At 37.2% G+C, this 26,285-nt stretch overlaps 1 protein-coding gene across 2 annotated transcripts in view; it reads left to right on the top strand.

Annotated features, from left to right (window-relative positions):
- The window catches only part of slc12a5b (solute carrier family 12 member 5b), a 67,400-nt gene that overhangs the window by 11,449 nt on the left and 29,666 nt on the right, over positions 1–26,285 (top strand). For both annotated transcript variants that reach the window (XM_034306881.2, XM_026925612.3), the window contains exons 2-4: positions 23,335–23,438; positions 23,830–23,961; positions 25,241–25,387. In XM_034306881.2, the coding sequence (XP_034162772.2) occupies positions 23,335–23,438; positions 23,830–23,961; positions 25,241–25,387 (383 nt within the window). The remainder of the gene's footprint in view (positions 1–23,334; positions 23,439–23,829; positions 23,962–25,240; positions 25,388–26,285) is intronic.

The following is a 26,285-nucleotide window of genomic DNA, read 5'->3' on the forward strand; positions in this document are numbered from 1 at the left end:
GAAGAAGAAGAAGACGTATGCAAAGCAGGCACTAGGCAAACAGGCATAGTTTAAAATCAGGAAATACTATTTCTTTGAAAACCCACATGGAAAATATTGCTTAGTACTTTAGGCGTAATGCATAACAAGAATTTGCAACAAGACAGGGGAATAAAGTTAAAAGAACAAAATAATCAGGGAAAACAAAAGTCCTATGAAAACAATCTACATAATGAACCACTGACAACACAAGGATGGAGACAAGACCGAAACACAAAATAAAAGCACCTGCCGCTGTTGCCATGGGAACCATGACGTGAAGCATAGAGTGTGAGATTTTGACAATAGAGCTGGTGAGCTGCTTTTTGGAAAAGGCAAAATGTGATACAAACAGTCTCAAGGTTTGGAGTAAGTGCTACTTGCACAGGAGTGCTACACTTGCTATAATGCTGCTATTATTACTAATACGTGGTCCTCCCTGAGTATACTGATGGCCATCCAAGTATATTTTGTCCGGTGGAGCAGCAATAATTGAACAAAAACCACTTAAGAGACACAAAAATGTGAGAGATGCTAAAGCATCTGCTAAAGTGTTTGATATTCATTACTGTATGGCTTTCGTTGCTAGCTAGAAAATTTCAATTGAGTACGTAGAGCATAAAACATGGCAGTCCACGCTGTTATAGGAAAATAAAATCTGAGATGGGCTGGTGAGATTGCTGGTACCACCCTGAATTAAATATCTTCCATTAACAGCACATTCCGAAGTGTTTTATTCCTTTTATACCACACACAATTTGCCAATGATTACATTTTTATTAAATTAAGCAACATTTTTATCCATTTATAGTTACACTTAATTCTGTTGAACTTCCACGAAACAGTTTAGTTCATGTTATCACTTACGTCAAAGCAGCTATAAACAGTTATTCCCTCACCAGCCTCTCTCTCTCTCTCTCTCTCTCTCTCTTTTTTTCCCTCACATACCATTAATAAGACAAAAAAACAGCTTGTCATGTTATTGAGAAACCATAAAAAGTAAAAGTCCTCTGTCCTGAGAGTTTGTTTCCACATGGCGACTTCCATAAGTGTTATTTAAATGTGTCCTTACAAGAACTTTCACCATGTCAACGATTACATACTTCTTTGTAAATGCTGTTGCTAAATACAGTAAGAGGATGTTTTTAAATCTGTTCGTTATTAGATGTAGACTATGTGGAGCTTCCACCATACAACTGTGAGTTGAAACGCTAACATAGTAGAACAAGCCACTACTACAAACCCGCGATTTGTATTGCAGCTGGCACTATTGTCAGAGCTGCTGTTATAGAAAATTACTCAACACCTTCTGACCCATAATGTTTTAGAATTCAACAGCGCTGTGGTATAAAAATACTTCAGACCTGTGGGAAGCATTGTGATATGGTCCAGGTATCCATGAGCAACGCAAGTCATCGATCACCTCAACACGTAACAGCACAGCAAGAGCGAGCCTCACATACACATGTACACACACACACACACACACACACACACACACAGTGGGAGAATGATTATAGTTTTCTCTACTGTATACAAGCCCTTTGGAAGCACTTTAAGTGGGGCCTGACCCCTGATTTATAACTTCACAATGAAATTCTGTGGAAGCTGCCACAAAATATACTGTCGGCTTTTGTAGTTTTGCTTGTTGGAAAATCAGGAGAGAGATCAAATCAGAAAGTGATAGCTGTCGTTGCCTGTCATAGGTCAAATGAACATCGGGGCCAGATGGTACAAAGCAGTTTTAGATGCCACACATGCTGGGGGATTAAAGCAGAGCAGCACTTTTCTTGAATTAGATTGGCCTGGAGGTCATTCACTCCCTAAAACACGCATGCACACACATTGTATCTAAAAGCATTATGCACCGTTGTAAAGACTATACAGTGAATTAAGGTGCATGTGGTGTTGGTGATCAGCTGCCTAGTGTGCTCAGGTCAAGGGTCTTCATCATCACGCTTGTCACATCCACTCCAGCACATTGATTACAGCTGTGACAAGATGAATGTTGAACCCTTGAAGTCAGCGGGTGCAGAATTATTGCTTCTCATTCTCATAACTACACACTTTTCCTAGTTTCATGGCAGATACTGAATCATTCCTAGTTCGTAGTTGGTACTCATTGTTGTTTTGGCTTTATATAGATCTAATTAAAAGCTTTAATTTAGAATTCATAACTGTTTTTTCAGCTGAATGTCACTTACCCTGTGCCCTGAGCCATTAATATACACTGTGTAATTAAACATAAAGAGAACATTAAGGAGAAACAGATGTGGACAGTGATCACTCTGAGAGGTTAAGAGCAAGAGATGAACAGATATACTCATAGACCAGAGATTTTTACTATTCTACATGTTTTGCCCAGAGCTCAGGATCGAACCCCATACCCTGGAGTTACGAGGCAGCAGTGCCACCTGCTAAACATACACTCACCATCCACTTTATTAGGAACACCTGTTCACAGTTATCTAATCAGCCAATCATGTGACAGCAGCGCAATGCATAAAATCATGCAGATACAGGTCAAGAGCTTCAGGTAATGTTCACATCAAATGTCAGAATGAAGAAAAAGTGTGATCTCTGTGACTTTAACCATGGCATGGGCTGGTTTGAGTATTTCAGAAATTGCTGATCTCCTGGGAATTTCACACACAGCAGTCTTTAGAGTTACACAGAATGGTGTGAAAAGGTGAGGCAGTGACTGTTTATAGCTGCTATGATGCAAGTAATAACAGGAACTTGTTCAGTGGCCACTGCAAACCATTAAACATAACTATATTACATAATAAATGAATGTTTGCTGAATTATATAAGAGGAATAAAACACTTCAGGACATGCTGTTATAAGAAAATAATCAACTGCTGGGTGGTAACAGTAACTCAGGATCATGGCAGGCCCATTTAAAAGCATGTTCTATGTAGTAGTATTAAATACGAGGTGTTAGTGTACTATTTGAGACATAGCTATTGAGAAAATTCTGCACTTTAACCCAAGATGTCCTTCTTTATGCATTCTGAACATGGCCTTGCAGCATTTTTTTTGGTCAAGGGTTGGAGCAGTAGTTCTTATATAATTGGTCGAGTATAATGTCATTGCAGAAAAGAGTGTGGCATTATATAAGCTCTGTCTCTTAATGCCACATCCAGGATTTTAATACGGTGTCCTGCTGTAATCCTGCTGATGTGCTCAACAATGATTGATGGCTTTGCTAAATTGTGATGGCCAGCTGTTTCTGCCAGGCACATCAGTATCATTAGAGGCCATTTTGGTAGGGGAGGGGAGCAATAAGAGCAATAAGGAGTGTGACATTGTAACACTGCAAAATTTTGTGTAAATAAAAGAGATAGAGATACATATAGAGAAATAATCATCTCTGGCATGTTCACAGCACACACACACACACACAGTCACAATCTGTCTGCACTGGACTGGGGAGAATAGAGGTCAGTGCATGGAATGTGTGCTATATTGAGTACCTGTTTCAGTTTCCTGTGTGTGGTCTAAAGGATTCTTCTATTTCCTGTTTCTGTGCAGCCATGGCACTCATACACTGACACTGATAGACTTTTGATGACAAATATTTTTGCAAAAAATAAATCCTAATGACAGCACAATCATACTTCTTCTTCTTCTTCTTCTTCTTATTGTTATTATTATTATTATATGTCATTACATTTACACAGGAATCTGTGAAAATTTGATCTTCTGCAGGTGATTTTCTTTCCATCCAGATTGGTCATTTTGATGCTTTGTAAGGGTGGTTGCATATTTCTAGCGCCATCCAGAGAGATGTTCTGTGATTTTACCAGCAGACGTTGCTTCTTGCATTGAAAAAAATCAGTATCTGGGATAAACTAGTTATCCCATCACTCCTACACACAGAGAGGCCAAGTGTTCTGAAATGCCATATCCAGGATCATATCACTTTATGCTGTTACAGCCAGTATAAAGTCTCACTTAATGTTGGCATTTGCTACAACAGCATAATTCTAGTTTTCTATAAATAAATTCATGATCTAATAATGTGATCATATTCCTAGTTGATATTCAAACTTCAAATTCATATACGCACATCATGGGTGAGACATGAAATGATTTTATTAAATACATACATCACTCTGATAAATTAATAATGTCAGAATAGGGCTTTAGCGTGCATGTCCTATTTTTCCTTTTGACTGCTATGTGAGAATTTTTTATATTGCAATGTAAAAGGCTGGGAAAAAACACCAAACAGAATTTCAATTCTGTAATATGTTTTGTTAATGCACAAGAAATATATATATGTGTGTGTGTGTGTGTGTGTGTGTGTGTGTGTGTGTGTACATATACACTCGGGTCCAAAAGTCTGAGACAACACTGAAAATCTGGGATTTTTTAAATTAATTGGAAATAAACATGAAGTTTTACAATTTTGAAATGTTTGAAACAAAGAAAGGAAATGATCAATATCTTGAATCCTGGTTGCTATTAAAATTTGTGATATAGGGACATACCAAATACTTGAAGAAAAAGAAACTCATGGATTCAATATTTCAAGGTTTTACTTTTCAATCAAGTTGTTGCTGATAATCTGTAATGACAACTTTTGTATTAAATTAGAAAATAATGCACAATAGAAGCATTTTCACAATTTGGACTCTACTGTATATAAATAAATTAATAATAACCACAAGTCCAGAGCAAAAATTTAAAACACTGTTGCCTTAATGGACCTCCATATTTGCTTTTTTTTTTTTTTTTGACATGAATATGGTGATTCTGTTGAGCAAGTATTGTAAATTCTCTCAATAGGCCTATTTACAAGTACTAATGCTTTCGAATAGAATGTCAGTATTAATAACTAATCAGGAAAATGTGTTTGACTACCACAGTGCCAAAGACTAATCCTTTCATAAATCATTACACTACCACTCACTCTGCACTGACATGAACTTTATAAACAAGATTAGAGACAGACCAACAATCTGGTTCATTGATCTATGGCTTTTGGAAAAGGAGCTTTCATTATATTTCATTTATTTAAATTTGGCCGAATACATTGGGAGCATGCCTTCATTTATGGTGGAGCACATTTACAAAGAATAGATGAGAGAAATCGAAAAACAAGGTACAGTAACATACACGGAGGCTGTGCAGTCAGTGGGGCTGATTGGCTACAATAAAAAATTGCAATGTTAGCAGCCGCAGGTCACGACTCCTATATCCTGTTCTGCACTTGAATGGTAGTTTACGACTATTGAGCAGATAATACGTCTGTTGTGGAGAAATGAGAAGACACTGTTCCTGTCAGCAGTACAGGATGTACCTGTCAATGCTAAATAACTTTTTTCAATCTCTCTCTCAATGGTTCTTTCTTTCTGGTTCGTTCTTTTTCTATCCTGCCCCCTCACCTTCTTTTTGTTAGGTAGTGGAGATGCACTTAACTCAGTCCATGCAGTGCTTGATAATTACTTGCTGCGTGGGAGCATTTGTGTTGCAGTAGGGAATACATAAGGAGGCAACTATAAAACGTCTGTGGACTCTAAAGACTGGGGTTGGTGACCCGAGGTGACCTACACACTTCATTTTCCCTGGATGTAATTTTATTAAATAATGTTACAATCCTTAGTGACTAATCCTAGTGATTATTGCATTTAAATGTACATTTCTTATCTTTAAAGTTCAAGTATACATAAAACACATTGCACATATTGTATTTGTATATCTATATTTAAAGGGCAAATTCACCCTGAAACATATTAAACATGTTCATATTTGAAAAATTGTCATGTTTTTTGTGAAAATGGTGCTAATTTTTTGGTCGGTGCAGTATTTTTCTCGTGTTATTCCCATGAGACTAACTGTTTTATCATAAAGCACCCGAGTCAAATGCAGCAGGATGTGCAGAAGTGTCTTTATTAAGGCTGTTTCACAAAATCAAGGTCAATATCCATCAACACAAGCAGACAAGGTTTCACAGGCTAAACCGGATTCGCATCCAAAACAGGTCAATACCAGAAAATACTAAAAAATATGAACAGGAAAAAGTAGCCCTGCTTTCCACTTTCCTTTTCCACTTTTCCACTTCCCCTTGCAGAATTCTTGTCAGCATCTTAATGGTCATTTCTACACCTCATTAACTCAAATGAAGTTTATTAGATGAGCTTGGGTGGCCCATCAGGTCAGTATCAGTGTAGAGACAAGGAGAAGAATTTACCCAGAAGGCAATTTTTATGCAAACTCATTTTCAGAACTGCAAAAATGGAGACATTTATGGGTGTAAGAAGGAGTAATAAAATAGATAACACAGCTTGCCAAAAAAATTGGATAATATAATAGAACTAAAATAGTCACTCAACCAAAATATGTTTGGTATCAATAGTTTGCTTCTTTAGTTTTGTACTCCAGCTCTAATGATAATGTTGTACATTAACAAGAAAGAGAAGCTACTCATTATATTTACTCATTAACTAGTAATTCATAAAAAGTTGCTGACTAGTTATTTCCAGGACATGTTTCAGGACATCGTTATTTTTAGGATGTTCTATTTCTGCAGCAAAACGCATCAAACCGCACTTCAATTAACAACCCTACACATGCTACACATTACATTTCCATCTTCAGTGTTTTTAAGCTACACTGTTAACTATGAATTAAATAATATTGGTGCAATAAATGTGCAAAATAATAAGTCTTTATACACATTACACTATTTAAGGATGTACCAATTCGTGTGGACGAGATGGTGGCTCAGCTGAAATCGTTGATTCTGAAACTGCGAGCGTGCAGCATGATGATAAAATCCTACCATAATGATGGATGGAGGAATGTGAGGTCTACAGCCGTTCAACTCCTATATCAGTAGCACCTATATCCGGATCGGCATCACTGATCTGACTCTAAGCTAGCTGAGTGAGATTGGTAGTGATGTGCAACCCGTGGCTCTGATATTGTTCTTTCGCACATCGCTGGTCACAATGGAATTTTAATTAGCTTTAAAGGGCAACACAAGTAACTGTGGGAGAATGTCCTTTGGGAGCAGGAGGACTAAAAAAAAGTACACCTCTCCACATCATGCAAAGTGATATCCAAGTGTTAATGATCCATTAAAGATAAAGAAATTAAAAAAAAAAAAAAACACCATAGTGTCATAGTATAGTCTTGTGAAGTTGACTGTAGAATTGGCTTCAAATATTTTCCAACTAACAACATAAAGTTAGCCTGCTTTCTTTACCATCTGCCCCAATATTTTTTTCCACCTATAGACCAGTGAACATCCCCACTGCAGTGATTAGTGAATGTATTAGTTGACTAATTGACTAGCATATGCAATCAGGTTGCACAAAGTGAATAGTCATTATATAAGGGTTTTTCTACCAGCTCCAGCTTAGTACAATTGACACATTCTTCAACAGTGCCTTTTTCTTTTTCTGGCAAAGTCTGCAATGTATTGTGTCCGGGTTGAAATGTGCTGAGCGAAGGCTTAAGCTTGGACTGAAATCCTCAGGTGTGTCATGAAGAAAAAAATAAAATAAAATTCTGCCTCTACCTTCTGATGTCTAAATCTTTTGAGAGGCTACACAAAGAAAAAAAAAGCCAGGAACAGCACAAAATCTTTTCCTTGCATCCTCTGTTCCAGGAATAGAACTACTTTACTACTTTAAAATGAGCTCCTGAAGGTTGAACAGGCGATCATACTGTATATGTAAATGTATGCGATCATATGTAAATGTGTTCATGGTAGTGACATCAGAAACATGAGGAATTCTTGAGGAAATGAAATGTCCTTCCACAAAAAAACTCATAGTTTTTCAAAAACAAGGACTTAAAAGCACTAATTAGAGAAACATATTGCAGCATAATACCATGTGTTCATGATCACAGTTTTGCAAATAACTAAATGAATAGTGTTTTGCTGCTAAACTATTCTCATAGATCTTAGTTATGTGCATATGGCAGGTCTGATGTATTCCCTTTTACTGTAGATGTGCATCTGTTCCAGAAACTGTGTGTGTATGTGATTGGATTTGAGCGTGGCAGCTGCTTGCACAATCCGGCAGCATCGTTCAACTATGTAGGTCAGAGAAAAGAGAGGAAGACAGAGAGAGAGAGGGAGAGAGAGACACCATCCATGCTTTAAACCTAAATGTATGCTTACTCAAATGAATTTGCCACTTCAGATTTCATAAGAGACAAAGTCTGTCTTTACATTTACATAAACCGCTGACAAATTTTCCATATTGAGCATCTGTATTCATTACTTCAGTGAATGTCTAGTTTCCATAAACGTACCAAAGATTAAATATATACGTCGTGATGTTCCCATTATAAGCTGCCTTATTTTATATACTTTGCACTGAATGGGTGTATGCTAGATGTAGGTCTAGTTTAGCTTCATTCTTACAGTTTAATACAGATATTAATAATCTCACTTAGTATCCTTATTTAAAAATGATTTCACTACAGTATTTTTTGATGTTGAAGTCTGCTCCCTGCCTTCTGTGACTAACTACCTTTACTAAATAACATGCTCTCTAAGAGCTACCCATATTATATCTTGAGTCAATTTATACCGTGAAATCTGTACGTATTGGACAGAAAATACGCCAGACAAGTACATACATGCCATATGGTATTACACACCCATTAAACATTTGTGGCAAGAAGCCACTAATCAATTTTCCCTCCTGCTGAACCACCCCATCACTCTATCTACATCACTCTGTCTGTTGGGAGACATATCAGAAATTAATATCACTAAGAAAAGCAGATTGCATCTTACAGCACTAATCATCACCGAGAAAGCTATTCTGATGAATTGAAAAACAAATCATCACTGGAATTACTCGTTCACTGGAAAAATAATGATCTAATCAAACTAAATACAGGGGTGGAGAATACATGAGTAATTTGTTACAACACTTACATACTTTTACTCAAGTAAATTTCCAAGAGAAAAAAAACATACCTTTTACTCCTTACATTTTTATTCCAATCTTCAAAGTACTAGTTACAAATTTCAAATAATATCGCCATAATATTTTTCTTTGTTTTTTTTTTTTTTTAGTGGTTACCAAGTCATTCAGGATGAGATATCTCTTTTGCCTCGCATGCAAAAATAAAACAGCTGCCTTAAATATTATTAAATTAAATATAATATTATATAACTAAATATAAGAACTATGTTGAACTTTAAGTTTGTTCAATTAGCTAGTTAAATTAGCTACCTAGTTAAGTTTAGAAGTTAGCAAGTTAAACTAGCTATACACACACACACACACACACACTTTGCCATTATTAGCAATACTGTATTTGTGTTTCTTTTTGTCTTTTTTAAGTCTTTTTCTGTTGTGTCTGTTGCACTTCCTCTTTGTTTCTTAATGTTGTTTTTATGCAGGTATTAGTTTGTCCCCCCCCCCCCCCCCACCCCCCTTTTTTATGGGACCTCATTACTTTGTGAAATATGTAATAACACTAACAAACTATAAAGGTTACTAAGGTTACTTATGCCACATGTTGTGGACAGAACTGAAGTCAACACACAGAATCCAGCCATTATAAATCCAGTATCATTGGCTTAATATGCTGTTAATAGTGTAGAAAATAATTTAACTAAAACAAAATATTTTACCTGTAAAAAAAATGAGATTTTTTAATTCACAGATATAGGATAAGATATCTGACCTTGACGCTAAATGAGTTCCAGTCTTAAAATATTTTATTAAAGGCAAAGTCAGCCATCAATGAACCACTCACGTTCTGTAAATGGGAAAAAGACAATATGGACCCCAAACAGCAAACCAATCTGAACAATGAGTTGTCACCACTTGTATCTGTCAATCATGTTGCTTATTAATTTAATAAATCTTGCCCTCTTGCACGCTAAAGGTTCTCAGGGGAACTTTGTTTGTATAATTATAAGATTTTGCTTCATAAAGGGATTCTACTGGAACTGTATAATAGGGAAGCCCTGGGTTGTAGCATTCTACACAGAACCTTTAATAGTTTCCACACAGGGATTGAAAGAATCCTTAATGGAGCTAGATGGAGGAGTGGAGCATTCAGGAAGGTGGTTTTTATAGGGATATTGAAGGAACACGCTTTGGATTTTGAGTTTCGCAGTTAGACTTAGCTAACATGTGATACACTTACTGACTGTACCTTAAAATGCCAGCACTTTGTGTTATTGTCTTCAGGAGTTATCTTTCCTGGTCCATTTTACCCCAATTTTTTTAAAGAAGACACACAGTCACACAGTTTTTGAGAGCATAATAATGAAAGAAGAAATGTAGTTTAATCATTTGCCTTAAGGAATCTTCCATAGTGTCCTAGTACAGTCCAGGAAGAATAGCCAAGGGGTCCACTATTTTCTATTTTTGTTACACTACCAGAAGCCATAACCTAGTCATTTTAAATAATGTCAACAAAAATGCACTGTACATGCACTTGGTTTCCTTGCTTCTTTCTTTCCTTCTTTTATGACTGTATATCTTGTGATGTAGAAATGGCAACGATTAGAAGGTAGTAATGGCAACAGGAAGGAATTAGAGCTTCAGTCCTAGAGCTCTGGGAGTAGGTTGGTGATTTGAGCAGGTTGGTGTGTGAAGGTTGTGTATGTGTCCTTACTGGTGGGCTGGAGGAGAATTTCCTCTGGAGAGTCTGTAGGCCAGAATTAGTGCATCTGGCTTTGAACAATGGATTTATTATCTCCGTCCTTTTCCCTGGCATTCAGCTTTTCTGTCTGGTCTTGACGTGAGTTGGCAGCTGGGTGTGTTTTTCCGCCGGCGATTGGGTTTGGTGCCTCTTCAGCACTATTGTTGTGGCGTCTCCAGCGTTGCTGTCCATGGTGCTGATCCTGTACCAACAGCACTCTGGATGTGATGTTACATCGGCATTCCAAACCGCCTGGCACTGTGTGTGATGCACATGAGTGTGTAAATGAATTCGAAATAATATCCTAAATCTTCCCAGGGGATGTGCGTACGCAGATGTGAGGATTTCCCAGGAGTGAGGAAGGAAGAGTGTGTGTGTGTGTGTGTGTGTGTGTGTTCTCACACAGCTGCAGGTACATAGATGGTACAGGTCAGGGATGAATTCCTAAAGGAGATCGTCCTTTAAAACAATTGCATTGTTTTGGAGCAGAGCTCCAAATGCTCACTATGTTAACTCATTAGATGGCCGTACAGAGTAGAGATGCCACATTACAGTTTGCCATCCCGAGACAGAGGAAGTCACGAGTTTACCTCAGGCAAAGGATTATGGGAGAAGCAGCTCTCTGTCTTTCTCACTCTACCTTCTTTATCTAGGTCATGTCACAACACAGCCTGTTCTAGTACTTTAAAAATGAGGACTTTCTCTCTCTGTCTCATTACTTATGAGCCTTTTCGAAAACAAAAATAGTTGACTTTGCAATGAAGAGCAAATAATAAGGTTTTTTTTGTAATATAATGTGACATGATGGAAGACACAGTTTTATATAGTGAAGTGACATTGCTAATGTATGTTTCACTTAAGGAACATGGAAAACTTCTTATTCTGTTTGATTAAATTATACACTGTACTTCCTCTACATAATTACATCACACACTGTACTCCCTCTACATAATTACATCACACACTGTACTCCCTCTACATAATTACATTACACACTGTACTCCCTCTACATAATTATATTACACACTGTACTCCCTCTACATGATTATACTACACACTGTACTCCCTCTACATAATTACATTACACACTGTACTCCCTCTACATAATTACATTACACACTGTACTCCCTCTACATAATTATATTACACACTGTACTCCCTCTACATGATTACACTACACACTGTACTCCCTCTACATAATTACATTACACACTGTACTCCCTCTACATGATTATATCACACACTGTACTCCCTCTACATAATTACATTACACACTGTACTCCCTCTACATAATTATATTACACACTGTACTCCCTCTACATGATTATACTACACACTGTACTCCCTCTACATAATTACATTACACACTGTACTCCCTCTACATAATTATATTACACACTGTACTCCCTCTACATGATTATACTACACACTGTACTCCCTCTACATAATTACATTACACACTGTACTCCCTCTACATAATTACATTACACACTGTACTCCCTCTACATGATTATATTACACACTGTACTCCCTCTACATGATTATACTACACACTGTACTCCCTCTACATAATTACATTACACACTGTACTCCCTCTACATGATTATATTACACACTGTACTCCCTCTACATGATTATACTACACACTGTACTCCCTCTACATGATTATACTACACACTGTACTCCCTCTACATGATTATACTACACACTGTACTCCCTCTACATGATTATACTACACACTGTGCTCCCTCTACATGATTATACTACACACTGTACTCCCTCTACATGATTATACTACACACTGTACTCCCTCTACATGATTATACTACACACTGTACTCCCTCTACATAATTACATTACACACTGTACTCCCTCTACATAATTACATTACACACTGTACTCCCTCTACATAATTATATTACACACTGTACTCCCTCTACATGATTATACTACACACTGTACTCCCTCTACATGATTATACTACACACTGTGCTCCCTCTACATGATTACATTACACACTGTACTCCCTCTACATAATTACATCACACACTGTACTCCCTCTACATGATTATACTACACACTGTACTCCCTCTACATAATTATATTACACACTGTACTCCCTCTACATAATTATATTACACACTGTACTCCCTCTACATAATTACATTACACACTGTACTCCCTCTACATGATTACATTACACACTGTACTCCCTCTACATGATTATACTACACACTGTACTCCCTCTACATGATTATACTACACACTGTACTCCCTCTACATGATTACATTACACACTGTACTCCCTCTACATGATTATACTACACACTGTACTCCCTCTACATGATTATACTACACACTGTACTCCCTCTACATGATTACATTACACACTGTACTCCCTCTACATGATTATACTACACACTGTACTCCCTCTACATAATTATACTACACACTGTACTCCCTCTACATGATTATACTACACACTGTACTCCCTCTACATAATTACATTACACACTGTACTCCCTCTACATGATTATATCACACACTGTACTCCCTCTACATGATTATACTACACACTGTACTCCCTCTACATGATTATACTACACACTGTACTCCCTCTACATGATTATACTACACACTGTACTCCCTCTACATGATTACATTACACACTGTACTCCCTCTACATGATTATACTACACACTGTACTCCCTCTACATGATTATACTACACACTGTACTCCCTCTACATGATTATACTACACACTGTACTCCCTCTACATGATTATACTACACACTGTACTCCCTCTACATGATTATACTACACACTGTACTCCCTCTACATGATTATATTACACACTGTACTCCCTCTACATGATTATATTACACACTGTACTCCCTCTACATAATAATATTATTATATACTCACTCTAGGTGATTATATTAAGCACTGGATATAAAATTATATTCTCAGGAGCACAGAATCTTTACAGATATATCCTGAGGTTATTTCTAAAGGTCCTCTTATAGCATGTGAAAGACAGTGTAATCTTTCCTGATACTTGAACAGGCAGTCTGTAAAAATGACTGATATGCTGGACTGAGATGGAATAATAATTACATTACCCTAAATCTGAATGGAAAACTAATGCAGTCCAAATAAGGCTTTTTGCTGACTGAGAGGGGAAAAATACAGAAAACCTGACATGCTAATTATATTTCATTTCAAGAGAAGGAGTGTCTTCCCTTGTCTTTAAGAGTGTGCTGTGTGCCTGTGTCTTTGGGTTGGTTATCTGTTTGGTGTTAGCATGACCAGTACATAGTGCTTAAGGGCAATTAATTTATCATTTTCTAGCCCAGCGTTTCACTTGTTTCCATTACCAGTATATTTTCTTTACACAGTTACGGCAGCTGTATGTCTACATTTCATTTGATCATCTCAGGTCAATAACATTCAGGAATTATTTTCCCCCAGCAAATCCACAGCGTGACATTCCAATATGTCCTGTTAGCTGTCTATGAATCTGTGTGGAAGACAAATGACTTTGAAACGTAGGTTTGACATTTTGAAACGTTACACTGCTGGCAGACAGCAGAAAGAAACAGCTTAGAGACTCCGTAAGAGTTACTGAGACAGTGAGTGAGGAGAAGATAAAGATAGAGAGAGGACCAAGTGAATGAGAAGGAAAGGCAGTGGGAGTCAGGAGATGCGGTGTGTGAAATACAGCAATCAGACTCCAGAGATGAAGCACCACCTTTGCTGCTATGCTGCTACACTGTATGAGCACACACGTGTATTTACAATCCATCTCTGACAACAGGATATATATAATACCCCTGTCCCTGTGTAGACCTCAGTTTCTGCACAATATAAGTGCTTTTGTACCTCAGTCCTGGGAAATTTGAAACTATTTAATCAATGCGCCATATTAAATTCGATACTGGACATAAGTATTGTCTCTGATTAAAATCCTGTCTCCTCTAATCTATTCCGTCCGCACCCAATTTAAAAAAATAGCCTCTACAGAAACCATTAATAAGATTAACCTATTCCTAATGTCATATCTATGTATACATTTAATATTACCTTCAAATGCAATTTCACAATTTTTGAGTGTAGTGGATATTGTCCAAAATTGGTTTCAAGGTGAATATTATGGTTACATCAAACTGTCAGACAGTGGCGCTGGATTTAATGCTGTTTCTCGCTCGAGCCAATAAAATGACTTAAGTTTAAGGACAGAATCGTGCGTAGCAAGTAGTCAGTAAGTCTGTAGTTATGTCTGAGGTCTGAATACCGGAGTGAGCTTAACTAAATATCACTCTAGTTACTCTAGCAGATTATAATGGACTTAATGAGATTCTCGTTGATCACACTGCTACATGAACTCCCTGTGCCAGTGCAGCAGTATTCATGATGGAGGCATCTGTTGAAGTTACCCAAGGGTTTAAAGTGAGGATGTTCTCACACACACAGCTTAGAGGATTTGTGCATCAAGAGTGTGAAAAGCTACAGACATATCCATCTTGTGTATGTTTTTGCAGGAGAAGGAAGTTACATAATTCCAGATATAGCAATAACTCTACCAATATTTTTGGAGCTTATAGACTTTGTTTTCACTGCAGTCCAGAGGGCAAAGTTAGGATTTGACTCCTCGTTGACTTTTTTCTCTCATTTTTCCCAATTTGGTCACCTGATAATTCCACTTATCATGCGACAGCTACCAAGGCTTCCTCTGAGACAGGTGAAGATAGCCAGTTGCATCTTTTCAAACTGCTGCTCATGCTCCATCACAGGGAAGCATATCACACTTGGAGGAAAGTGCTATTTGCCCTCTTCCACATATATGAGCTCACAGAGAATGCCATCACTCTCACCCAGAGATCATGGCCAATTTTTGCTACCTTGGCTGTGGCATCGTTGGGAATCAAACATACAATCTCGCATCTATAGGATGAACCCCCACAACAACATGAACTCCCTGTGCCAGTACATAGGTTTTTACATTTTTAATAAGTTTAAAGGCATGAATGTCTTCTTATGTCAATATCAGTGTTCTTACAGTTCTATACTGAATTGGTTAAGATTCTGCACGCCACCAAAAGGTTGTGAGTTCGAATGCCCTTAACCCTCAGTTTCTCAGCTTTATGGATTGTATTCTGTTTTTACTTTTAAGTAGCTTTGAATGAGAGTGCCTGATGTGAAAATTTAGCTCAATTTTTTCTGAGCCTTTTTCTCGCTCTCTTTGTTTCTCTTCCTCTCACACTTTCTACACATCTGTCTCTTTTTCTGACTATTACATCAAGTGTGCTTGAGCTCATCACTTCTGGTCTAGCAACTTTTTTTTCCCACCTCCTCCTCAATTACGTCATTTCAGCACACTCTGCTTAAGGACAGATGTAATGTACAAGGTTTTAGCCATCAGTGTGCCAAGCTGTTCAGCCGCTTTATCACCCTTTTAGACTTGACTGTTGTTGACACGCATTTGCATTTTACATCAGGAACTTTTTGTTGCTTCAAGAGCTCTATCAAAAAAAATTATGATCCAAAAAGCTTCCACATTAAAAAAAAAACAAGCTCTGCTGTGTGATCTGTCCTCCTGCTGGATCTCTGACTGACGTTGAAGCTTACAGTTAAATCGGTCACCATTTTTTTCTTGTTGAGGGACAGTTTTCACGGGTTTCACCCCAGTACTAAATTTGCTCAGCTCCCAAAGGTCACCAGTGCTGCATTGAGTTGTGTTGTGACTGAGAAAGATGGTGTTAGAGCTTGTTGTGGCCAAAGGGACATGAAGAATAGCAGCACAATGTCACACTATGCAAGTCACTCCAGATGGAACCCCGCATTTTATATGCACTGCGTCACTTCTTATATAAGCTAACTGGAGGAGGGTGTATAATGTGTGGTGTAGCTTCCCCAAGTGTGCCGTTAGAGATAGAGAGCCATTTTAAAGACACTGCTGCAGTAATCAAAGTGAACGTTGGGTTTTTACACTTTTTTTGCTGATTAAACTACACAGTATTTGTGAAATTCTTTTATATAGGCGTTTATATAATCCTTTTGTATAGGCTTACAACCAAATTCAAACCAACACATTGAGTGAATGCAGTTCAGGATCTCAGAAAATCTGTTGCATAGTCTTTTGCTGAATCAGGCAGTTCATTCTGAAAATTCGATGAAGCTGTATGAAGAGCAGTTGAAGAGCATTGGCTGAAGCCCAGGCCGAGGTAAAATGAAGCAATGAATTGAGTCTCTTGAGACCGTTCATGTCAAGTGTAATATGAAGAGTGGAGATTAGGGCTGTTGTGAGAAAAGGGGGAAAAAAGAGGGAGGAAAAAAGATCAGCAGAAGATCCCGCTAATAATGATGGGTTTAACTCTTTCCAAATAGCAATAAGAAGAAAAGATGTGGCCTTAAACATAGCCTCATGGAATTGATGGTTAATTCACCCAAAATGATAAATTATGTATTTTTGATCATTATATTTTCTATGTTATCTTTATACATTTTTATAACTTGTATTTTTATAAATCAATGCGAAAAAACTGGCTACCCTGTTTGTTTACTGCACACACACACACACACACACACACATACACACACACACACACACACACACACACCTGTTAGGCAGATGCTGTGACAATCATCTCATGGCTGACCTCCACAAAAGCAAGAGTAAACTAAACAGACAAGCTGCAAAGGCAGCCCAATGACCTTAAACACCAGTATTTTCATTTTTGTTAACTTATGTTCCTTCATCAATATCAATCTGCTCTACACAGGCTGTCGACTGAAGTCCCACAAGGCTCAGCACTTGGTCCCTTTCTTTTTTCCTTCTATACCTACTTGGTCTGTAGGTTACATCCTGACGTATCCTAAAGTATCACCTCACTGCCATGTTCCCTCCACTAGCTTCCTGTAGCTGTCCACATCAGATTTAATATATTGATGCTCGCCTACCTGGATCAAATCCTCCTCTGTTCCACAGTCTTGCATCAAGATTGCATGTTCTCTGATTTTTTGACTGAGTAACCATATCCCCCTCAACTATCATCCAGCAAACAGCCATTTTCGACAATCTAATCATACTGATGGACTATTTCCTTCCAAAAAATCCTGTTTCACTCAGAAATATGTAACATCATGGAAGAAAAATGTGTTATGGTTTCCATTTGATGTTCTTTTAAGGCCACCTACGACTCCGAACTCATCCGTTCTTAGGTACTAGAGAACAGAGCAGTTCATAAATCATGGATGACGTTGTGTAATATGGGTGCAACAAGCACTGTGGCTGCAAAACACACAAATGCAAGAGCCCTGAGAGAAAAAAATGTAGGAGAACATGAATAATTCAAATGCAGATTACTTCTACAAGCAGATTACTTCTACAACAAAGTCTGTCTCAGGTTATAAAATCAAATTTAAAATGCATACTGTATTACAAAACCCTCAGGTGGAAATACTGTAACACTATGACAGTTTCAGAGACTTGTAGAATCAAATGAAGCTGTTTTGGTGGCTAGTGGTGGACCAAAACATTACTAGGTATCTAATGCCAATGTTTCAATGCCCCATTCTGCTTGCCATGGCTTTCCAGAATGTCATTAGTGTACCATAATTCTGTTTCCAGGGAAGAATAAAACATGCTTGTACATTTTCCTACTGTCTTTGGGATTCTCAGATTGGTGTGTTTGCAAACTGTGCACAGAATGTGGAGTGCTCATATTCAAGTAGAAGAGGAGAAAAAATGAGTTTTAATTATATCAAAAGCAAAAGTGATGATGTATTTTCTGGTTGTTTTATTAAAATATTGGGATACTCACTTGCTTGTTGTTGCTTTGGGCTATTAGCATTTCTTATCATTAAATAGCTAAATAGTTGTTTGTGTGTGTGTGTGTGTGTGTGTGTGTGCGTGCATGCTTATTTTACCTCTAGTCTATAATAATTAAGAACTGACCCTAAAGGCCTAGTCATTTATTTCATTTGCTTAAAGGTCTGTTTTTACAAATTGTGGCTTGTTAACCAAGTTCTAACTCTTAGGCAAAGAGCAAATAAGCAAGTTAAACACTCTTTATTCATTTAAGCTCCATTAATCTGCATATTTCAAAGTCAGCGGGTCATAACTGAACAAATATGGAAATTAAAACGTGCACTGCTCGGTCAATCAGCCAGTCATTAATTAAACATGAATGCATTCGATTAAATCGACCTTATTATGCAACTAGCCACTTAGTGGACATGCTCTTATATATAATTAATGCACAGAAAATGAACAGGCAATTATCATTAATGTAATTGCCCATTTTAGACAAGCCAAGCACCATTTTTTTTAGGTCTACATTATCTACAGTACATATATCGCGATGAGGCGCATAAAGGGTTTAAGTTAGAGGTCAAACTGTAAAATAAATAACAGACCTTGTAACCCACTGCCACACTTTCCACTATATGTATCTCCTTGAGAAGGAGACACGTATAGTGCAAATGTATCCACTATATGTGTATGTAATGTGTTATGATCTTTTTTAACATTAAGGTGCCAGTTTATTAGGTACACCAATCTAGAACTTTTATCTTATATATAGTACTAGATTGGTGTACCTAATAAACTGGCACCTCAATGTTAAAAATGATCATAATAGACAATGAATCACATAAAAGAAAATCATCATAGCAGGTTATTTTTGTAGCAGAAAATTTCTAGATATTTCTTAGTTAAAAAAAATCAGTTCTAACATCTGACTGGCTGAGCCGTGTTCAAAGTCACTGAAAAATCTTCCATATTTGCACATCTGTGACTGGATCACAATCATAAAATTCTTTTATCATATTAATATGCCAAAAACAGCTTACAGTACAGTCTTTGTACTGTACTGTTTCATGCAATCCCCTAATCTTTGTCCATTATTTTGCTTAGCAGACAAAGCTTACTGTTAACAGAATACATTGCGTGGCAGGAGAATTGTTTATTGCAGATATCACTTATTGGACATTGGATTTTATCATATTATTTTGGTCACCATTTTATAAAAGCAATAAGCCACTTGAGGATGTGCATTACAGTGATTTTAGCATGGGCATGGTGGTTTTAGACACTCTGCTCTGCCTCATGCCTTAGAACAGCTTTCTCCATGAGAAAATCACTGGAACACATGCCCTCGAGAGGCTTATTGCTTTTATAAAAGGCAGAAGTATAATATGAATGAATTTTTTTTCTTTTACATGGATTTGAAACAACCTATAAATACCATTTGGTTCAAATGATATTGCTATCTATACAGGAATACCTGTGTACCATTAATGTATTACCTATTTCAGATTTCCTTATTACAGTAAACGGTCATATCAATATATTGTCATGTCTCAGTTTTCACATTTTATATGTTTGTGGATGGATTTAATGTCCTCGAGTTATACAGATTGTATCTACTGCATGCTCTCATTAAGACACCCTATTATATGGTGAAAGATCTGGTTAAGATTTGGTTAAGGTCTTTAGGAGGACCCAGTGTGTGTGTGTGTGTATGTTGGTGTGTGTGTGTTGTGTAGAGCTGGGAGAGATTTAATAGGACAATGGTTGTGATCATCACCACCGCCCCCATTGTGTTCAGTCTCCTTGACCTTCACAGGATTTATAGATTCATATCTGTGTAGCGCTACCGCCAGTCGAATGCAACACAGAAAAGCTGTTGATAACGAGATGCTGTGATAATATTAACCCTGTGTGGAATTTTACCATTTATTTAATAAACCAAAGAAAAGTAACTTTAGGAAAAAAAATATAAATATTCTACCACATTTATTGGCTAGTTCATTACATTTGTTTAATAACTAACAAACTGGCAGCCCAGTCATACAGATAAAAGGCCTCATAGCCTTAGAAAATGCTTCTGAAATCATTTTAATATACACTGAGTATCCACTTTATTAGGAACACCTGTCCCCCCACTCATTCATGCAATTATCCAATAACCAATCATGTGATAGCAGTGCAATGCATTAAATTATGCAGATAGTGGTCAAGAGCTTTGGTTAATGTTCACAGCAAACATGATTTCAGTGACGTTGACTGTGGCATGGCTGTTGGTGCCAGACAGGCTGGTTTGAGCATTTCAGAACATGCCTGTGCCCACTCTAGCCTCAGATTCTAGTTCTTGTCTTAAAGGAGTGGAATCTGGCATGATCTTCTGCTGTTGTAGCCCATCCACTTCAAGGTTTGACAGGGTTGTGCATTTTGAGATGCTTTTCTGCTCACCATGGTTGTAAAGAGTGCTGAATTGAGTTACTATAGCCTTCCTGTCAGCTTGAACTAGTCTGGCCATTCTCTTCTGATCTCTCTCATGAGTGATCTCATGAGAGACATGGTGTTTCCACCTGCAGACCTTCTCCTCATTGGATGATTTTATTGTTTGTTTGTTTTTTGCGCCATTCTGTGTAAACTTTAGAGACTATAATGTGTGAAAATCCCTGGAGATCTGCAGTTTCTGAGATCACACTTCCCTCAGTTCTAATATTTGATGTGAAAATGAACTGAAGCTCTTGACCTGAATCTGCAGGATTTTATGCATTGCGCTGCTGCCACATGATTGGCTGATTGGATAATTGCATGAATCATCAGGTTTACATACAGCCCTAATTGAGTGTACACTATACGTACTGTAATATATACAGTAATATATACAGTATATGTGAGACACAGCAACAGCCATAACATGAAAGATATCCCTGATTGCACTGCTAGTTTCCACTTAATTTTTATAAATGTTTTTTCCCTAAAAAAATCAGGTCATTGTATTTAGAAGCAGAACTCACTAAGGCTTAAAACAACCTGCTGTCTCCTAAAGGGTTAATCTATTTACTCAAAATACTTAAGGTCGATTTAAAGTGTGGGATAGAAATAGGCTCAGTATTGGGTTGTTGCTATGGAGAAGACTGCTGCTAATAAGATAGTAAATACACACACACACACACACACACACACACACTGATGTTCTGCTTTTTTTGAGTGTGTTCTCTTTTAAAGTGCTGTTCTCTATTTTAGCACTCATTTAATCTCAGTCTATTTATTTCTCTTGCTCTACCTCAGTCACGCTAAATACAATCCAGCATATAAAGATACACAAGCTAACACTGTAAGCCTATGTGAAGCTCACGGAAATCCTTCAGGCTGATGTGCAGAGTACCAGCAACCATATGCACAGCTCAAATGCACATGTGTAAACTGCTTTAACTGGGGCATTTATGCAGAGACTCATGATGATGCAGTCATGTGACTGATCAAAATACTGTACAAATACGTGTTGGCTAATGTAAGACAATGACTTCTAAAGTAGGCTCTGTTACATTCTAATCAAATCTTACACAGAATGTTAATATATACGTATGATTCTACTGTCTTTCTTTTAGGTTACGGCACTGTTTATATGTATTAAATGACTTTTATTAATTTCAGAATATTCTTAAGAATTCTATATGAACAAATCATTGGCTATTCCAAATTTGTTTATAAATGACACTTCATGTAGTTGCTAATGTGCCTACGCATTATTAACAAATCATTCAATAGTAGTTTTATAACACAGTGCTGTTAAAGTCTTAATTCTGGACAGAAGGTGTGGATAAATTTTATCGTTTCTATAGTAACAACTCAAATCGCAGGGACTTGTATGGCAGATGATCCACATAATCCACAGTAAGCCTAATAATAAACTAATGTGTTTTCATTCAACAAATAAAAACCTATAATCACTGATATGTTGAAGCTTTTTGCGAGGAGATGTTTATTAACATTTATGGAAGGAGTCTCCAGTTTCAGGGCTTTCCACTGTGGGGAAGTTTTGACGACAGAGTACTTTCTGGATTCTCAGTAACATGGCAAGCTGTGGTTTCTGTCTTTAATTTAAGAGAGAGAGAGAGAGAGAGAGATTAAAAAAATTGATAGTTTAAGTGATGACGGTGATAATAGGATACCTGTAGTGATAGGAACTAATTTAACTATAACATTAAAATCAACTATAAATGCATAAAATGTACATTCAGTGCTGTTAGCATTGGCAAATTGCTGTAGTATAAGAGGAATAATACACTTCAGGATGTCTTTCAGTGTGTTTTAGTTCTTACTTACCACACACTTACCATTTAAATACTAGCTACTTGTCGTGTTGTGCTCCTGAAGTGACAAAAATTTTATTAATACTGGTGTAAAATTCTTGAGTAAAGCAGCATGATTGTTTTTACTGGTTTTAATGTATTTATAGTGCATTAGTGTCTTGCAGCAATATTTATAGGTGAATCTTGCAATACTGACATTAGATGTTACAGGAGGACTTGGAGGAAATGAAAAGAGCGCATCACAATGTCACACTATTCATTCAAATTCATCTCAGATTACTTAAACAACTTTACATTTTATATGCTCTGCATCACTTCTTATGTAAACTAACTGGGGCAATAATGTTTGCTGTAGCTTATGCAAGTGTGTCATCAGAGACTGATAGTAATGCATGGCAGTGCAGCTTTTTTCTCACTGCTCAGACTCAATAGTACCAGTAGCATGTCTGAAAAAATGGATGGATTGGTTGAAGATATGCTGGATGCAGTCTTTTGCTGATTAAGGGGGTGAATACTAAAAACCTGATGATGCTGCAGCCTCATTAGTGAGTCTTTATGTGTGCTCACAGGAGATGGAAACCCCAAAGAGAGCAGCCCTTTTATCAACAGCAGTAGCAGCATTGACATTGAGAAGAGCCAGCAGTATGATGGCAAGCACATGGCCCTGTTTGAGGTACAGTTCTTTCAGATCTGATATTTCTGATATTTAAAAATCACTGTGTCCCATGGCCTTGATGTTTTGGGGTGTTTTTTAAAATTATTTCCGCTTCTTCTTCTTCTTCTTCTTCTTCTTTTTCTCCTGTTTTTGTTACAAACATTGAGAGTTGACACCCTCACTTTAGTTTTTGGACATGTTATCTTTTGGAAGATTAAAAGCTCTCCAAACACCATAACATTTTCTGGTGAAAATCCAATGTACAAATAGCGTGTAAAGTAATATTGCATGTAACAAAACTTTGAGACAGGTGTTGAACATAGACTTACAGTTAAAATGAAATTGAACTGAAGTTGTTTACTGTTTGTTGATGAGTGTGTTCACATTTGTGTGCGTGTGTGTGTTGTAGGAGGAGATGGACACGAGTCCCATGGTGTCCTCTTTACTCAGCAGCCTTGCCAACTACTCCAACCTGACGCAGGGCAGCAAGGAGCATGAGGAGGCTGAGAATAATGAAGAGGCCCGCAAGAAAGCAGTGCAGGTAAACACACACCATGTCTCGAGTGTCAGTAAGTCAGTAAGTTTTCTGAATGGGTCTTAAGTCTTTAGAACTTTCTCAGTAACACGGCAAGCTGCGGGTTTTTTTTTTTTTTGTCTTATTAACTTCATAAACTAGATTAAAAAAGAGAGACTAGTGAAAGAATGACTGTAGCATCTATAAAGTAAGTCATCACTGGAACTAACTGGTCTTGTGGATGCTGTAACTATAAGCATAATGTCAATGGCGTAAATGTAATTCTAAATGGTTAAAATATGTGACATGAATTTCAGTAATAAATTAAAAATTGCAATCAATGGAAAATTGCTGTGGTGTAAGCAGAATAAACACAGTTCAGGCTGTGCTGTTATAGAAAAATAATCCACTTCAGAGTGGTAACAGTGTTTATCTACCCTGGTATGGATTATTTTCCTATAACAGCATAACCCAAAATGTTACTGTACTTTTAGAGGTAGTAGCTAACTCAAGCATCAGTAACTGTTACTTAAATGACAAAACAATCTTTAAACTTTGATCAGGATTGGTGGTTAAAACATAATGCCAGACCAAATTAAAGATATAAACTGGCCTTAGTTTATTAGCTCTAGTTTCTAAACATGACCTCTTCTGTAACAGATTCTCTGATTACCCATTTCCATGCATTTATATTAATTATTTAGCTGAAGGCAGCTCATCGGACCGGAAACTAGCTACAGGGCTCGAGACATTAGCTTAGAAAGGCGAGTTTTCACAGACGTTTATAGATTCGTCTTTTTATTTATCGTCTTTGTATAGATGTGTCTCATCTGTTCAGAGTCTCTGCCTCAAGTCAAAAGTGGTAATGTGGAGCACTACTATGAAACAGAGCACAACCACATCAAATTGTAATATTTATAGCCATGGATTAATCACTAATGGTTAAGCATTAAATGATTTAGTCATGTTAGTTGCTTATCTGGACCTTTGTAAGGTAGGAATTTTACATTAGTCGTTCTTTACCAAAAAAAAATGTTTATATCTTACAGTTGTCAGTATCGGTATTCTGTGTATCTTCCCTTTAATGGATTTAAACAGACCTACCTCTTTACATAGCTAATTTCTTCACCCAATAAGTGATTTAGCATGTATAATGATCTTTGATTTTTGAATGACTGGCTGCATTCATTATTAACACACACAGGCGTGTGTAATGCAGTTCAATTTGTTAATCATTTCATTGATTTGCCATCTCTATTGCTGCTGTGTGGTTACTGATTATTGTTTATTGATCGGGTTTTGTCAGGCTCCTCGTATGGGCACGGTGATGGGTGTCTATCTGCCGTGCATGCAGAACATCCTGGGGGTGATTCTCTTCCTCAGGATGACATGGCTGGTGGGCATCGGAGGCGTCCTGGGCACCTTCCTCTTCGTCTTCATGTGCTGCTCAACGGTGTGTCTCTCACCCTTTCTCTTCATTCCTCATAAACACATGCACTTACAGTACGTCTCTAATGGTCAGGTTATAATCTCCCATTTGGTGATTTTATTAGATGTTGGACTTTTTTAAATAAACAAGATTTATATTTAATCTCATTTATATGACACAAACTAGATTTAGGTCATTTAGTAAGGTGACATAGGAAAGTGTAATAAAAGGGTTAAAGAATCAGCTTGTAATTTTCAGAGCCTCCTGCTGCCTGAGAGGCAAATTGCAATTAAAATGCTGAAAAGTCTTGCGTTTCCTCTTTTTACTATATGTGTTGGAAGAAAATATCCCTTTAAGTAAAGGAACAGAGTTGCTCTGTTCTGGCTGGGGGTCTTGGCTACTTTCTCGTTCATGAAAATATGAAATTAAGAGACTAACAAGACCCACTGAATGGCGGTTTTGCAAATCACAGTTTTCTAAGATATATTTGAAAGAATATTTATGGTCCTCAAGTAAGTGAACAGCTTTTGTGTGACTATATTCATAAATATTGCGTATTAGTGTTCTACAATAATAATAATACCAATTATACTAGTACTACAGGGTGTCCAGACAGTCTCCATACATAGGGGAGTATGTATGCTATCACTAAGTCGGTTGTGCCTTCATCAGTGGATGTTCGTCGGATGGACGTCCACTTCTTGATTAATCTGCAACATTTCCAGTCTTTTTGAATTTTTGAATAAGTCTGGCAACGTGTTTCCTGTTAAAGTCCATCGCAACCTTGCAGCAGCTTCCATATCCAGCCATGAGAATGATTTCAATACGTTCTTCTTTTGTCAAAGGCATTCTTAAAGGCTATCTGAAAAAAAAATATTATATAAACTAAATATGAAAAATTGTGGAAGACATTTTGCTAAAA

The sequence above is a fragment of the Pangasianodon hypophthalmus genome, chromosome 8 (genome assembly GCF_027358585.1).
Source record: "Pangasianodon hypophthalmus isolate fPanHyp1 chromosome 8, fPanHyp1.pri, whole genome shotgun sequence".
Lineage (NCBI taxonomy): Eukaryota > Metazoa > Chordata > Actinopteri > Siluriformes > Pangasiidae > Pangasianodon > Pangasianodon hypophthalmus.